We start from the raw sequence: 14872 nt of genomic DNA, 5'->3' as shown, positions 1-14872 counted from the left end.
ACCTGTCGATGGGAGGAGGCAGGCAGGCAGAGAGAGAGAGATGAAGGCAGAAGAAAAAGGCTGGAATGGATCTAGAATGGAGCCAAGCGTGTGTGGCTGAATTTTCTGAAGCAAAATGCATGTATGATGCAACTTGACTTTATAGTGGATCGTGGAGTTGGTGGGACTTGGGGGGGGCACCTTCTCCAGCCCCCTGGCTCAGGCTAGAGCCCGTAGTGAAGGAGGCACTTAGAGGCACCAACCCTCTATGGAACTACCCTCTATGGACGGCTTGCTAAGGCTCTGGTGCAAATAGCTCCCTTTCAGCAACTAGGGGGTCTTGATTCCTAGGGGTTTTCCAACATCACTCATAGATCATTGTGGACATCGACTCACTGACCTTGACAGGTTGGCCTGGGAAAAGACTTACCGGCCTCCACAGGCGTTGTCTTCTCATACGAGGAAGTTGGAGCTTCCATCTCGTTGAAACCAGCAGCGCTCTGCAAAGAGAGGTCCACAGTACACCCAGCTGGCCAGGACAGAGATGCCACAGGTTCCTCACCTCCACGCAAGAGGTCTTGCCTCAAGAGGCTGCGCATCATTGCCTCCCAGAACCAGACTCTGAGAAGGTCAATCATGGGTGCTCACAGGATCTTATCAGCATGGATTATTTGCCCCATAGAGGGCCTTTGTTGGAGGGTGGAGGGGCGAGCTCTGCTTACCTTGTCCACCCGGTCCTTCTGCACCCCATAGCGCCCCCCAAATCCCTTGGCATGATCTGCAATGCGGGAAGGGGGGAAAAGGAGGAAATGAATGGCCCTCCAGAAACCAAGTCACAGGAGCTGAAATTTCAGCAAAGGCAAGCCCATTTCCATGATAGGCTCTATACATTTGACAGCCCCTTCCAAGGGCTTCACTCCCCACCCCACCCCACATCATTCTCTGAACTGGGAGGCATTTGACACCCACCTGTCTGGGACTCGTGGGGCTTCAATTCCTCCTTGTGTGACCAGCTCAGGGCAGATTTGTCTTGACGGTCTTTTTGCACACCGTACTTGCCCCCAAAGCCAACGGCGTAATCTGCAAGGGGGACGAGTGAATTTCAGAAAGATGAAAGAGCTGACCCCATTTTGCTCCATGGTCTGCCCCACATCAGAAGATCTTGGCTGCTGGATCCATGGTTCTCATGGTGGCCAATCAGGTGCCCCAGTTGGGAAGCTCACAAGTAGCACCAAGGCACAAGAGCATCGGTTTCCCCCACCTGGGATTCATGGGGTGCCCAAAATAGTGGGATGGGAAGGAAATGTGCATGGGGGGGCACTTCATGCCTGTGGTTTGGAGGTTAGCAACATCTGTTCCCCAACAACTGAGCTATGGATAGTTAACAGAGAATCATAAAATTGTTTTTAATTGCTGTATTGTTTTTAATATTCGGTTGGAAGCCGCCCAGAGTGGCTGGGGAAACCCAGCCATATGGGTGGGGTATAAATAATAAATTTATTATTATTATTATTAGACTCAAGGGTCATCTCCAACCCCCTGAAATGCAGGAATCACAGCTAAGGTGGTCCTGACAGATACCTATCCAACCTCTGTTTAGAAACCGCCAAGGTAGGATAGTCCACCACCTTTTGAGGGAGAGTCCGTCCCACTGTCAAAAATCTCTTACTGTCAAAAAGTTCTTCCTAATGTTCCACAGAATCTCATTTCTTGTCATTTGAAAGCATTGGTTTGGGAGTCCTCTGGAGCAGCAGAAAACAAGCTTGCTCCATCTTCCATGGGACAACCCTTCAGATCTTTGACTCCCATCTCTCAGCCTCCTCTTTTCCAGGCTAAACATACCCAGCTCCCTTAACCGTTCCTCAGACCCTCCATCATCCTGGTCACCTTCCTCTGCACATCTTCCAGCTTGCCAATATCCTTCTCAAACACAGGACTCCAGCCTTCCACAGCCAGGTGGCCTCCAGATGTTATTGCACCCCAACTCCCCGTAGCCTGCATGGCCAAGACCCAGGGATGATGGAGTTTAGCAATCCCTGGACTTCACCAAGTTGGGGAAGGCTGGGCTAAACAACACGATGAAGGCTTGCTTGTCTCTTTCCAAGAGCTCCACCCACATCGTTCTCTGAACCAGGAGGCATTCAACACCCACCTGTCTGGGACTCGTGGGGTTTCGATTCCTCCTTGTGTGACCAGCTCAGGGCAGATTTGTCTTGGCGGTCCTTTTGCACACCGTACTTGCCCCCAAAGCCAACGGCATAATCTGCAAGGAGGTGAAACCTAGTGAATTTCAGAGAGTTGCAGAGACTGTTGGATATTCTCTCTGTGTGTGTGGGTGAATCATTTGTTCCAGAAACAGAGAAGATGTTTCAAGAAGCAGTAGAAGGCTGAGATTGTTCTGTCTGTGCAAGGACATTTTCTGTGGGAACTGTTCTTTGGACATGCACAGACAAGTGTAACTTGTCGTAAGTTGTTGTGAGTCTCTTGCTTGCTCCTTGCAGTGAAAGAAGCAGAGAGAGAATCTTGGACTCTTGTTGGACTCTAAGCATGCCTTGACCACAGCAGTGGTGAATGGCTATATATATTTGCTACCAATATTTGCCTGTCAAGTAAACTTCTACACAACTGAATCTTTATGGCATCCATGAGTGTTTGTTGCTGTGATGGCCTGGGACTTGGGCTCAGACTCGGAGCCAGAGGAGTCTCAGTCTGCACCGGATCCTTTGCCACAGGCGGCATCTGAACCCAGTCTGGGGCCTGATCCTGAAGAGTCCCAGTCTGCACAGGTTCCCCTGCAGAAAACACCAGCTGGGCCGATGCGGGGATTCCCTCGTTGCCTCCAGCTGGGCCATCGCTTACAGCTGCTCCACTACCGGTTGGGTCAGGGGAGGCTGAGGCGGCCTCTGGGTCTAGTAACCCACCAACGTCTCCCGAGCTGCAGAGACTGAGGTCTGAGAGAAGGAGAGACCTGAATACTTGCAGGAGGAGTGCTCACCTTCGGGCGAAACAGGGAGGTGAGTCACCGGGGGATCAGAAGCAGCCGTTACCCCGTCAGAGATAAAAGGCTGCCGGACCCTGCCCCAGGTTGCGGGAGCAACATTGCTGCTACTTGTCTGTTACCCTGTGCCTAATCTATCCTGGTTTCCTGCCTTGGCCCGGTTGGACTGACTCCTTGTGGAATCCTTGGATTCAGGACCAGACCTGGACCGCGTTGCTCGGGTTAACCCCCGGGCCCAGCACAATTGCCTCCTGTGTGTACCTTCAACCCACAAGATGCTTCCAAGGAAGGAGCTGTGTTGAGATGTAACTGCTGAGTGCGGATACTGGCACACACGCACAGCGAAAGCGGTGCCGGGTCCAATCCTTCTAAATCATCCATCAGATGGTGATGGGTTGATCCAACAGAAACAGCTCCAACCCACAAGAGCTGGGCCATCTCAGCAGAAGTGGCATGAGGGAGATGGAGCTGGGAAGCAGAACTCCCTCCATGAGCTCTGCTGAAACAGGCCAGCCCCATCAGGCCTCCTCTCCCCTCTGCAGCCACCATGGGGCTCTCAGGATGCCTCAGAAGAAGAGAGAAGGGAAGCAGAAAGCGCATTTCATCACCTTTGCTGAAGGCTCAGCTTTCAAGAGGCAATGGAGTGCACCTCTGGGAGTGAAGCCGAACTGCTGCATTAGCAGCCAAAGTGACCAAAGTCACTTCCCCGGGGTGCAAGCCTGGGCATTGTGTTGGGAATCCTGGGCTCCCCAGGTGACAAGACTCTCCTCTCCTCCTTGTTGATGTGGTCGAAAGAAAAACAGAGTGATATGTTCGTCATCAGGAGTTGCTGGAAGGAGGCATACAAGGCACAGTCCAACCGTCTTATAGGAACAGCTGTTTAGAAACTGGGCACTGGGCACCAGTACAATTAGGGAAAATGTATAAAACTGGCTCAAATGTGTGTTGGAGATGTAAGGAAAAAGAAGGGACTTTTTACCATATGTGGTGGGATTGTAGCAAAATTAAAATGTTTTGGGAAATGATATATAATGAGTTAAAGAAAATGTTTCATTTAACATTTGTGAAAAAGCCTGACGCTTTTTTATTAGGGATTGTGGGAAAAGACCTGCCAAAGAAACTAAAAAACATTTTTATGTATGCAACAATGGCGGCAAGAGTCTTAATAGCACAAGGATGGAAAGAATGAGGAAATCCCGAGGAAAGAACTTTGGCAAGAAAAACTGATGAACTATGCAGAATTGGCAAAATTGACACACAAACTATGTGATAAGGATAACTGTGACTTCAAAGATGAATGGGAACCTTTTACGAAATATTTGAAGAAGCAGCAAAATAAATTGGACTCTTTGGCAGGTTTTGATTAAACATTCACAAACTTTGTATTATATTACATAGATAGATAATTTGAGGATCTTTGCAATTTTATAACATGCAGATAGAAAGATGTGCTGAGAAACCAGAGAAAGGAGCTGAGGGAAGTCGGGGGGGTCTGTTTAGTGGGGGGAGGGGAAAATGGAGGGGGAAACAATGTAGAGGATGTATTTTTAAAAATCACTGTGTTGAAATTTGTAATAAAAATTTAAAATGAAAAAAAAGAAACTGGTGACTAGATTTTTGTTTTCCTCTTCCCTTCCTGCCCATTTCCCCTCATGTGTTGTGTTTTTTTAGACTGTGAGCCTGCAGGTAGGGACTGTCTTGTTCTGACTGTATGTAAGACGTTCTGGAAGTCTTTATGGCTAAAGTGTGGCGCACCAAATGCTCAAAACAGAGAATGCTCTCTGCGTTTCATGGTGGGCTGAACTCCAGTGGGAGACAACATTCTTTTGCACTGCCTTCTGGCGCATAGCTCTGTGTGCATCTATCGTCATGCTCCAGCCTGCCCTACAGCCATGGACAAATGTGGTCCCCTGTGCTTCTCCACATGCTCAAAATGCCCCTTCCCTCTCCAGAGGCCTTGGAGCACATGGAGAGAGAGGCAGAGGGATGGCTGCAGTCAGACACCAGGGATAGGAATCTGTTTGGCTGTTCGCATTTCCTGAACCAAGACGCAAAGCAAAACACAAACGCCCTTTGAAAATCACACTTCTCCAATTTTTGTGATGCAGCTCTCCAACGTTTTCTGAAAAACAAAAAAATGAAGGGGGGAAAGGGAGAATGAGAGGAAGCAGCAGGAATCTCTCCAACCTTACCTTTCTGGGAGGTGTGCATCTCAACTTCGCCCTTGTACTCAAAACCGAGAGCCGACTGTGGGGAACAGAAGGTGAGAAAGGTTGTTGTGGTTCTTATAGGTACATATAAAGACCCACAAAGAACAACACAAGGAAATAAAAAGGACAGCTCTCTGCCCCCAAGAGCTTGCAATCAATGTGCTATGAGTGGGGCAGGCCAGTGTCACAATCCCTCAGCCTAGCAGTAACCTAGAGGTGGGGGCTGCAGAGGCACAGAATGAGATTCAAAAAATCATAAAATGTCTGGAAAGTGTCTGGACGCAGTTAGAGGATGGATGGCGGTTAATGGATTGAGGTTGTTGGGGGACAGGGGGCGGGCGGGTGTGGGGGATTCCCTGGTCCTGCATGGGGTAACTGTGCCCCTGAAGGACCAGGTGCTCAGCTTGGGGGTCATTTTGGACCCACAGCTGTCCATGAAGGCGCAGGTCCATTCTGTGTCCAGGGCAGCTGTCAGCCAGCTCCATCTGGTATGCAGGATGAGACCCTCCCAACCCGCAGACTGTCTCCCCAGAGTGGTGCATGCTCTGGTTGTCTCTCGCTTGGACTACTGCCATGCGCTCTATGTGGGGCTACCTTTGAAGGTGACCCGGAAACTACAACTAATCCAGAATGCGGCAGCTAGACTGGTGACTGGGAGAGGCCGCTGAGACCATATAACATCGGTTCTGAAAGACCTGCATTGGCTCCCAGTACATTTCTGGGCACAATTGAAAGTGTTGGTGCTGAACTTTAAAGCCCTAAATGGCCTCAGTCCTGTATCCCTGAAGGAAGAAGAAGAAGAGTTTGGATTTGATATCCTGCTTTATCACTACCCGAAGGAGTCTCAAAGCGGCTAACATTCTCCTTTCCCTTCCTCCCCCACAACAAACACTCTGTGAGGTGAGTGGGGCTGAGAGACTTCGGAGAAGTGTGACTGGCCCAAGGTCACCCAGCAGCTGCATGTGGAGGAGCGGAGACGCGAACCCGGTTCACCAGATTACGAGACTACCACTCTTAACCACTACACCACACTGGCTCTCTTGGAGAGGAGAGTCTCCACCCCCATCATTCTGCCCGGACACTGAGGTCCAGCTCCAAGGGTCTTCTGCTGGTTCCCTCACTGCGAGAAGCCAAGTTACAGGGAACCAGGCAGAGGGCCTTCTCGGTGGTGGCACCCTCCCTGTGGAACGCCCTGGCAGCAGATATCAAAGGTAAACACAATGGGACTTCAACACTCACCTTGTCTGCTCGGTCCCTCTGCACCCCGTACTTCCCTCCGAAGCCTTTGGCTGCATCTGTCTGAGACGAGTGCATTCCCACTTCCGCAACATACTCATGGCCCAGAGCACTCTGGGAAATCAAGACAGAGCGGTGTCAAATCCTGCCAGATAATTCTGGGCAGATAATTCCGAGGGTGCCCTGGTTGTTTGGTTGGTCAGCTCCCCACACCTCTCCCCAAACCACTTTGACAGGTGATGGAGGCCCCCGATGTTAATCACCTGACGTCATGATGATGTCATGATGATGACAACTCCAAAGGGGGGTATTGTCAGCATCAGTCAGCGAGCCCCACACTGCCCACTTGCAGACGTGACAAAGCTGTCTCGCTTTGTACCATAAGACGACCCCTATTTTTTTGAGCCCCAAATTAATAAATAAATATTTTAAACACCAAACAGAGGTGAGGGTGAGGGTCCAGGTTACTACCGTGAAAAATGGGCCCTTGCTTCTTGGATACACACACACACAATACACAAACAAACCCGAAACCTTAGCAGCATCCAAAGACCAGCGCCCTCCCCCTTTTGCACCTTGTCCATGCGGTCCTTCTCCGTGCCAAACTTGCCCCCGTAACCGTAGGACGCCTTGGGCGCTGCCTCCAACTCCTTCTTCTTGAGAACTTCATGTTCCTCGGACACTTTGCTCCTGAGCTTGTGGATGCTGCAGAGTCAAAGCACAAAGGGGGGAGTTTGAGAAAGGAGGCAGGGCTGAATGGCCCCCAACCCAGTGACCATTTCAAGGCAGATCCCTTCTCTACTCCCCCCTCCCATCTCTAGAAATACTGGGTTCAATGGGCAGCCACCTGCAGGCAGAACTGAGGTCACTTCTGCGTGGCCCATTTATCTAGCTTTCACCCTGACAGGGTAAAGGGTAAAGGGGACCCCGACCATTAGGTCCAGTCGTGGCCAACCCTGGGGTTGTGGCGCTCATCTCGCTTTACTGGCCGAGGGAGCCGGCGTACAGCTTCCGGGTCATGTGGCCAGCATAACTAAGCCACTTCTGGCGAACTAGAGCAGTGCACAGAAATGTCGTTTACCTTCCCACCAGAGTGGTACCTATTTATCTACTTGCACTTTTGGTGTGCTTTGGAACTGCTAGGTTGGCAGGAGTAGGGACCAAGTAACAGGAGCTCACCCCGTCGTGGGGATTTGAACCGCCGACCTTCTGATCAGCAAGTCCTAGGCTCTGTGGTTTAACCCACAGTGCCACCCGTGTCCCATACCCTGACAGGTTAGCAGGGAGATTAAATGATGTTGGCTATTTAACAAGCATTTGTAAAATCATAGATTTGTAGTGTTGGAAAGGACGCCGTGTCGGTTTTCATTTCTTGGTACAGAAAGTACAGTGGACCCTCTGGTTACAAATTTAATTCATTCCGAGGATCCGTACGCAACTCAAAAAATCTGTATCCAGAGGTGCCGCTTCTGCACACATGCACAGCGCAATGTAGCACTTCTGCGCATGCGCAAGCAGCAAAACCCGGAAAAGATATTGAACAATGCAGGACAAATTGTTACAAAAAGGGCAATAGTTTAAAGCATACCTTTAAAGCTTTGTGTACAGATTTTGACATTAGTATAACTTTTAAAAGTCACTTGTAACAAGATGAAGAAGGTTTTAAAATTGGATTGTTAAGTATATAAGGTTTTGTGGACGTGCATAAACAAGTCTATTATATTGGAACCAAGAGGGGGAGTGGAGGGAAGTCGATCAAAATTTATGCTTTAATTTGGTTCTGAACTCTCCCCCCTTTTTTGTATTGTTATTTTTGAAAAATCAATAAATTGTTATCAATAATAAATACAAAATAAATAAATAAAAGAGGAGGAGGAGGAGACGACTATCCATGGCTCCTAGCTGGTATGGCTTTATTCTGTCTCCACGTTTGAAGGGCAGCAACGCTTCAGAATAGCAGAGGGCTTTTGGGCTCGGATCCTGATTGTGGGGATCGCTTTGCGGCATCTTTGTCAGCCACTGTGAGAACAGGATGCTGAACAAATGGGCCACTGGCCGGATTCAGCAGGTTCCTCATATATGCTACTGAAGGAAGGTCTTGTGTCTTGCCTCCATGCAATGGCACTAGAATTTTGAGCAGGGAGCAGATCCACTGAACCCCAAAGAAACAGCTGGATTAGCTTTGTGGCAACTGAGACCTACCCTACGCAATCTGTTGCATTGTTGTGCGACTGCAATTCTTGTCAATGAGCTGGTTTCCCCTCTCCCTCTCTCTTTCCAGAGAGTACAAAAGCTTGCATGCTATTTTGTGACATTTCGGTTGGCCCAATAAAGGCTTTGCCCTAACATGGGTCCAAATAGAGGAGCAACTCATAGATATTATATATACAGATATACCTCGGGTTGAAGTCGCTTCAGATTAAGCCTATTCAGGTTGTGCTACACGGTGACACGGAAGTAACGGAGCGCATTACTTCTGGGTTTTGCCGCTCGCGCATGTGAAGATGCTCAAAATGACATCACGTGCATGCGCAGAAGCAGCGTATTGCGACCCGCGCAGACGCACAGACGTGGGTTGCGTTCACTTTAGGATGCAAACAGGGCTCCAGAACGGATCCCGTTTGCATCCAGAGGTACCACTGTATATAAATACAGTGGTACCTCAGGTTACGATAGCTTTGTTGTCATAATTTCGAGTTACGAATGTGGCAAACCCAGAAGTGTTTAGTAATTCCGGGTTTTGCTGTGCACGCATGCACAGAAGCGCTCTGCGTGCTTTGCAGTCATGCAGAAACACTCTATTGCACCGTGCGCTTGTGCAGAAGCTGCGCCTCCGAATTCAGACTTTTTGGGGTCACCACAGACCCCCGGGACGAATTAAGTTCGTATCTGGAAGGTCCACTGCAATAACTAAGAATACAGAGATATTTTAGAAAGAGGAAGGAAACCATTTGCTCACTCAGATTTCTGAGGGCAGAACAAGGAACCAGTCACTGCAAATCACAAGCAGTTAGATGTCATTCCTACATGGCTGGAGAAACTGCCCCAAATTGGCACACAGATGTTGGGTGCAACGTAAGTCAATGATCTCTCTTCAGCCAGGTGGACCCCAGACAAGCCAATGCACCTAATAGCTTCTCCTTCCTCTCCGGGAGACTCTTCTATTTGTGGCTGACCTGCAAAAGCCCTTATTTGGCAAGCTGCTCGCTGAGCGCACACCACTTCCTTTTCCTGCAAGAAGCAGGCGCAGCCATGGCAACCCCTGAAGGTGACGTGACGCAGGTCAGGAACCCCAGCCCAGCTCCTGCAACTGGCCCTGAGAGTGCAGAAGGGGCTGCTTTCTGCATCGCTTCAAATCACAGCCCAGAGGCACTGCTGCATCTGGGGGCAAAGTCTTCCATGCAGATTCTTTCACCCGTGTTCAAGAACAGGGTGGCCATGGGTTCCTGGGACCCACTTTGCAGAGGAGAGATGTCTGCTCAATCTTGACAGGGGACAGTCCTCTGTCTGAAGGAGGACTCTGCCTGAAGGTCATGGAATCATAGAATCGTAGAGTTTCAGCCATGAGTCTAATCCTCACTATGGTGAAGTGCATGGTAGTTCTGTTAATAGTAATAATTTCTAAATTGGCATCTAATCTTATATTCGATATATAGGGAAAGGGAAAGGGAAAGGGAAGGGACACAGGTGGCGCTGTGGGTTAAACCACACAGCCTAGGGCTTGCCGATCAGAAGGTCAGCGGTTCGAATCCCCGTGACGGAATGAGCTCCTGTTGCTCGGTCCCTGCTCCTGCCAACCTAACAGCTCGAAAGCACGTCAAAGTGCAAGTAGATAAATAGGTACCACTCCAGCGGGAAGGTAAACGGCGTTTCCATGCGCTGTTCTGGTTCACCAGAAGCAGCTTAGTCATGCTGGCCACATGACCCTGAAGCTGTACGCCGGCTCCCTTGGCCAATAAAGCGAGATGAGCGCTGCAACCCCAGAGTCGCCCGCGACTGGACGACTCTGGGGTTGTGGCGCTCATCTTGCTTTACTGGCCGAGGAAGCCGACATTTGTCCTCAGACAGTTTTTCCGGGTCATGTGACCAGCATGACTAAGCTGCTTCTGGTGAACCAGAGCAGCACATGGAAACACCATTTACCTTCCTGCCGGAGCGGTGCCTATTTATCTACTATTTATCATGGGAAGGCAAACTAAGGCCCTGGGGGCCAAATCTGGCCCAATTGCCTTCTCAATCCAGCCCGCTGACGGTCCGGGAATCAGTGTATTTCATTTATATATTTTTTCAAAATATATTCCACCACCACCACCCACAAGGTCTGAGGGACAGTGGACTGGCCCCATGCTGAAAAAGTTTGCTGACCCCTGTAATAGATGGATAAAGGTAAAAGATTCAGAGAAAAAAGAAAAAGATTTTTTAAAATAGAATTGGAATTGCTGGAATTTCCCCCCTGAGGCCTTTGCTGCTTCCCTTCACACCTTCCAAGGCCTGCCACCAACACACACACACACACACCCCCAGCAGCAAAGAGCCGGGTCTGCTCTCTCTGGTGCACGCATGGCTTTAACAAGCCACCTGGACCATTACTCAAGGTTTGAACCAGCAGGAGGAGAGGAAACAATAACTCACTCGATGTGCTCTCTGCGGCCGGAGCCCTCGATGGTTTTCGCCCCCCACCTCTGCTCTTTCTCTGAGATGTCGTTCTGCAAGAGAGAGACACACACACAATTGTTAAGGGATCTAAATTGCCATCGACATTATTGCCACAGCCTTCTGCGTTATCCTGTGTCATAAGACTGGTTGGAAGCAGAGGGATGTTGGGAGGAAACAGCCAGTGAACCCTCAAGGGAAGAAGGCTCAGAGCCGAGGGAGTGGGACAAGGAAGAGGGGAAAGAGAGAGAAGACTGGAAAGAGTGTAGTGATCAGATGGGATTTGTTGTTGTTGTTTAGTCGTTTAGTCGTGTCTGACTCTTTGTGACCCCCTGGACCAGAGCACGCCAGGCACTCCTGTCTTCCACTGCCTCCCGCAGTTTGGTCAAACTCATGCTGGTAGCTTCGAGAACACTGTCCAACCATCTCGTCCTCTGTTGTCCCCTTCTTCTTGTGCCCTCAATCTTTCCCAACACCAGGGTCTTTTCCAGGGATTCTTCTCTTCTCCTGAGGTGGCCAAAGTCTTGGAGCCTCAGCTTCAGGATCTGTCCTTCCAGTGAGCACTCAGGGCTGATTTCCTTCAGAATGGAGAAGTTGGATCTTCTTGCAGTCCATGGGACTCTCAAGAGTCTCCTCCAGCACCATAATTTAAAAGCATCCATTCTTCGGCGATCAGCCTTCTTTATGGTCCAGCTCTCACTTCCATACATCACTACTGGGAAAACCATAGCTTTAACGATACAGACCTTTGTTGGCAAGGTGAAGCCCCTTCATGGATCACTGCCTTGCCGTGGTGAAGGGGCTTGAATAACCCAGAGAAGCTATGAGCTCTGCCGTGCAGGGCCACCCAGGATGGACAGGTCATAGTGGAGAGTTTTGACCAAGCGTGATCCACCTGGAGCTGGAACCGGCAAGCCATTCCAGTATCCCTGCCAAGAAAACTCCATGGACGAAGACAGAGCCCAAGAAATCCCCGAAAGCAGCAATCCTGGGGGAATGGAGGAAACTCACCACAAAATCGGGGTCTGTGTCCCAGTCGTCTCCTTGGGACTCCACCTTCACGGACACATTGTGTCCCACCACGGCCTTCCACATCTCGAGGAGAGAGGGAGAAAAATTATAAGTAATAGTTCTGCCCTATCGAAGTCATAGTATCGCTCTATTCTGCCTGGGAGTCCAGTTCTACATATACCGTATTTTTCGCTCTATAACATGCACCAGACCATAACACACACGTAGTTTTTAGAGGAGGAAAACAAGAAAAAAAATATACTAAATGAAATAGTGGATATATGATTTTTGTGGTTCATGCTGTGGCCATAGACATGTGATCTGACAGTGAGTTTGGAGTAGCCCAATGCAAAAATCCTGAGGATCCATGTGGATCCATGCTTTGTAACTATGGAGGAGGGAAGGAAGGGGAACCATGGATCCTCTGCTCACGACTGCAGCAGATCCCCCCCCGCCACCCGTAGGCATTCGCTCCATAACAGGCACAGACATTTCCCCTTACTTTCTAGGAGGAAAAAAGTGAGTGTTATGGTGCAAAGAATACGGTACATTATGATACATTGTGATAAGAATTCTAAGGTGCCAAATACAAATTAAACATTCATAAATGCACAAGGCAAACACATACGTAAGTATATAAACCATGTGTCTGAAATAGTACAGGAGAGCAAGCCTGAAACCATTTTGACTCTCCCAAATTGACTTCAATATATTTCCCTGGAAGGTGGGGGAAATGGTGAAAGTCTTCCCTTTGTCTTTTTGCTTGCATATCCTGTCTTCAGACCGCATTTGTGTATGAATAGGGTGAGCCTGTGACCTGGATTCAGGAACTAAAGTATTTGCCATCACAAAAAAATGGCCAGACTGCCCAATCAGTGAAGAAGAAGAGAAGAAGAGTTTGGATTTGATATCCCGCCTTTCACTCCCTTTAAAGAGTCTGAAAGCGGCTAACATTCTCCTTTCCCTTCCTTCCCCACAACAAACACTCTGTGAGGTGAGTGGGGCTGAGAGACTTCAGAGAAGTGTGACTGGCCCAAGGTCACCCAGCAGCTGCAGGTGGAGGAGCGGAGACGCGAACCCGGTTCCCCAGATTACAAGACTACCTCTCTTAACCACTACACCACACTGGCTCATTAACAGATATCCTGGCAAACAAGATTTCTGCTGTAGAGCTTTTGTAATATATGCATGATGTTTTGGAGGGTGGTCTTGGGCTACAGGATGAGCAATTTCAAAAGGCTATAAGTCTATATGGACCATAACGAAGGCTGATCGCTGAAGAATGGATGCTTTTGAATTATGGTGCTGGAGGAGACTCTTGAGAGTCCCATGGACTGCAAGAAGATCCAATCTCTCCATTCTGAAGGAAATCAGCCCTGAGTGCTCACTGGAAGGACGGATCCTGAAGCTGAGGTGCCAAGACTTTGGCCACCTCAGGAGAAGAGAAGACTCCCTGGAAAAGACCCTGATGTTGGGAAAGATGGAGGGCACAAGGAGAAGGGGACGACAGAGGACGAGATGGTTGGACAGTGTTCTCGAAGCTACAAACATGAGCCTGACCAAACTGCAGGAGGCAGTGGAAGACAGGAGGGCCTGGCGTGCTCTGACCCAGGGGGTCACGAAGAGGCGGACACGACTAAATGACTCAACAACAACAACATATAAGTGCTTGCACACCATTGTTCGGGGTTCTCCTTCCTACTGTGTGAGTGGGGACCCTGTTGCAACAGTTCCTTGAATAAAGATTGGGCTTACTAGCTGCTTTGCTTCACAATAGTTTCTGGTTGGCCTCTGTTATTTTCTCCTACCGATAGGGAACCCACTTAAGGACTCTCTACGGGCTCTTGGATACCCCATAGGGGAGAAGGAGGAGGTTTTTTCCTGTAATAATGTGAAACTCTTTGGAACTGAACCACTGTATAAGACACGGTGGCACTGTATTAAGAGCCAGTGTGGTGTAGTGGTTAAGAGTGGTAGATTCGTAATCTGGGGAACCGGGTTCGCTTCCCCGCTCCTCCACATGCAGCTGCTGGGTGACCTTGGGCCAGTCACACTTCTCTGAAGTCTCTCAGCATCACTCACCTCACAAAGTGTTTGTTGTGGGGGAGGAAGGGAAAGGAGAATGTCAGCCGCTTTGAGACTCCTTCGAGTAGTGATAAAGCGGGATATCAAATCCAAACTCTTCTTAAGCAAGCAGAGGACTTGAGGTCAGGTGAGGGAGCACCAGAGACAATTCATGTAGCCAGAGAAATGCAAAAAAAGAAAAGAAAATTAAGGGTGAGGATTTGCTGAACTAAATATTTGAATTGGGAATGCAGAAAGGGGAGGTATGAGGAGGTCGGTGAAGTAAGTTTTAAGAAAATAAGGTTCTGAAATTATACTTGTTTTTTTTTCTTTTGTGTATGTTTGTGTGTATTGTTTTGTTTGATATAATTTGTAAAATTTCAATAAATATCTTTTAAAAAAAGAAAAGAAAAGAAAAAAAGAAAAGAAAAAAAAGAAAAGAAAAGAAAAGCAGTTTTTGCAGCAGCATCTTAAGCAGGGGTCAGCAAACTTACCACGCCTCGGGCCAATGTCTCCAGTGCCGATTGTGCAGCAGGCTGGAGGGTTGGGGAACACGTGCCCATATGTGTGTGCACACGCTATTTCCGGCGCACTTCCGAGTCGGAGGAGCACTGGAAATAGCTTGTGCACATGGGTACAGGCCTCCTCCGACCTGGATGTGCACTGGAAATAACGCTTGTGCATGCTCAAATAATGCATGTGCATGCGCACAAGCTATTTC

The 14872-nt window shown here is 49.0% G+C and overlaps 1 protein-coding gene across 1 annotated transcript in view; it reads right to left on the bottom strand.

Moving 5' to 3' along the window:
* The window catches only part of GOLGB1 (golgin B1), a 77033-nt gene that overhangs the window by 11761 nt on the left and 50400 nt on the right, over positions 1 to 14872 (bottom strand). The window contains exons 23-31 of the mRNA XM_082238676.1: positions 12088 to 12171; positions 11056 to 11129; positions 6999 to 7128; positions 6427 to 6537; positions 5170 to 5224; positions 2132 to 2242; positions 949 to 1059; positions 702 to 757; positions 410 to 479 (exon numbers count right to left, since the gene is read on the bottom strand). Coding sequence (XP_082094802.1) covers positions 410 to 479; positions 702 to 757; positions 949 to 1059; positions 2132 to 2242; positions 5170 to 5224; positions 6427 to 6537; positions 6999 to 7128; positions 11056 to 11129; positions 12088 to 12171 — 802 coding nt within the window. The remainder of the gene's footprint in view (positions 1 to 409; positions 480 to 701; positions 758 to 948; positions 1060 to 2131; positions 2243 to 5169; positions 5225 to 6426; positions 6538 to 6998; positions 7129 to 11055; positions 11130 to 12087; positions 12172 to 14872) is intronic.

This window comes from Podarcis vaucheri, assembly GCF_965113315.1.
Source record: "Podarcis vaucheri genome assembly, chromosome: 10".
NCBI lineage: Eukaryota > Metazoa > Chordata > Lepidosauria > Squamata > Lacertidae > Podarcis > Podarcis vaucheri.
The sequence above is the reverse complement of the archived record's forward strand: the minus strand, read 5'-3'. Positions and strand labels throughout refer to the sequence as shown.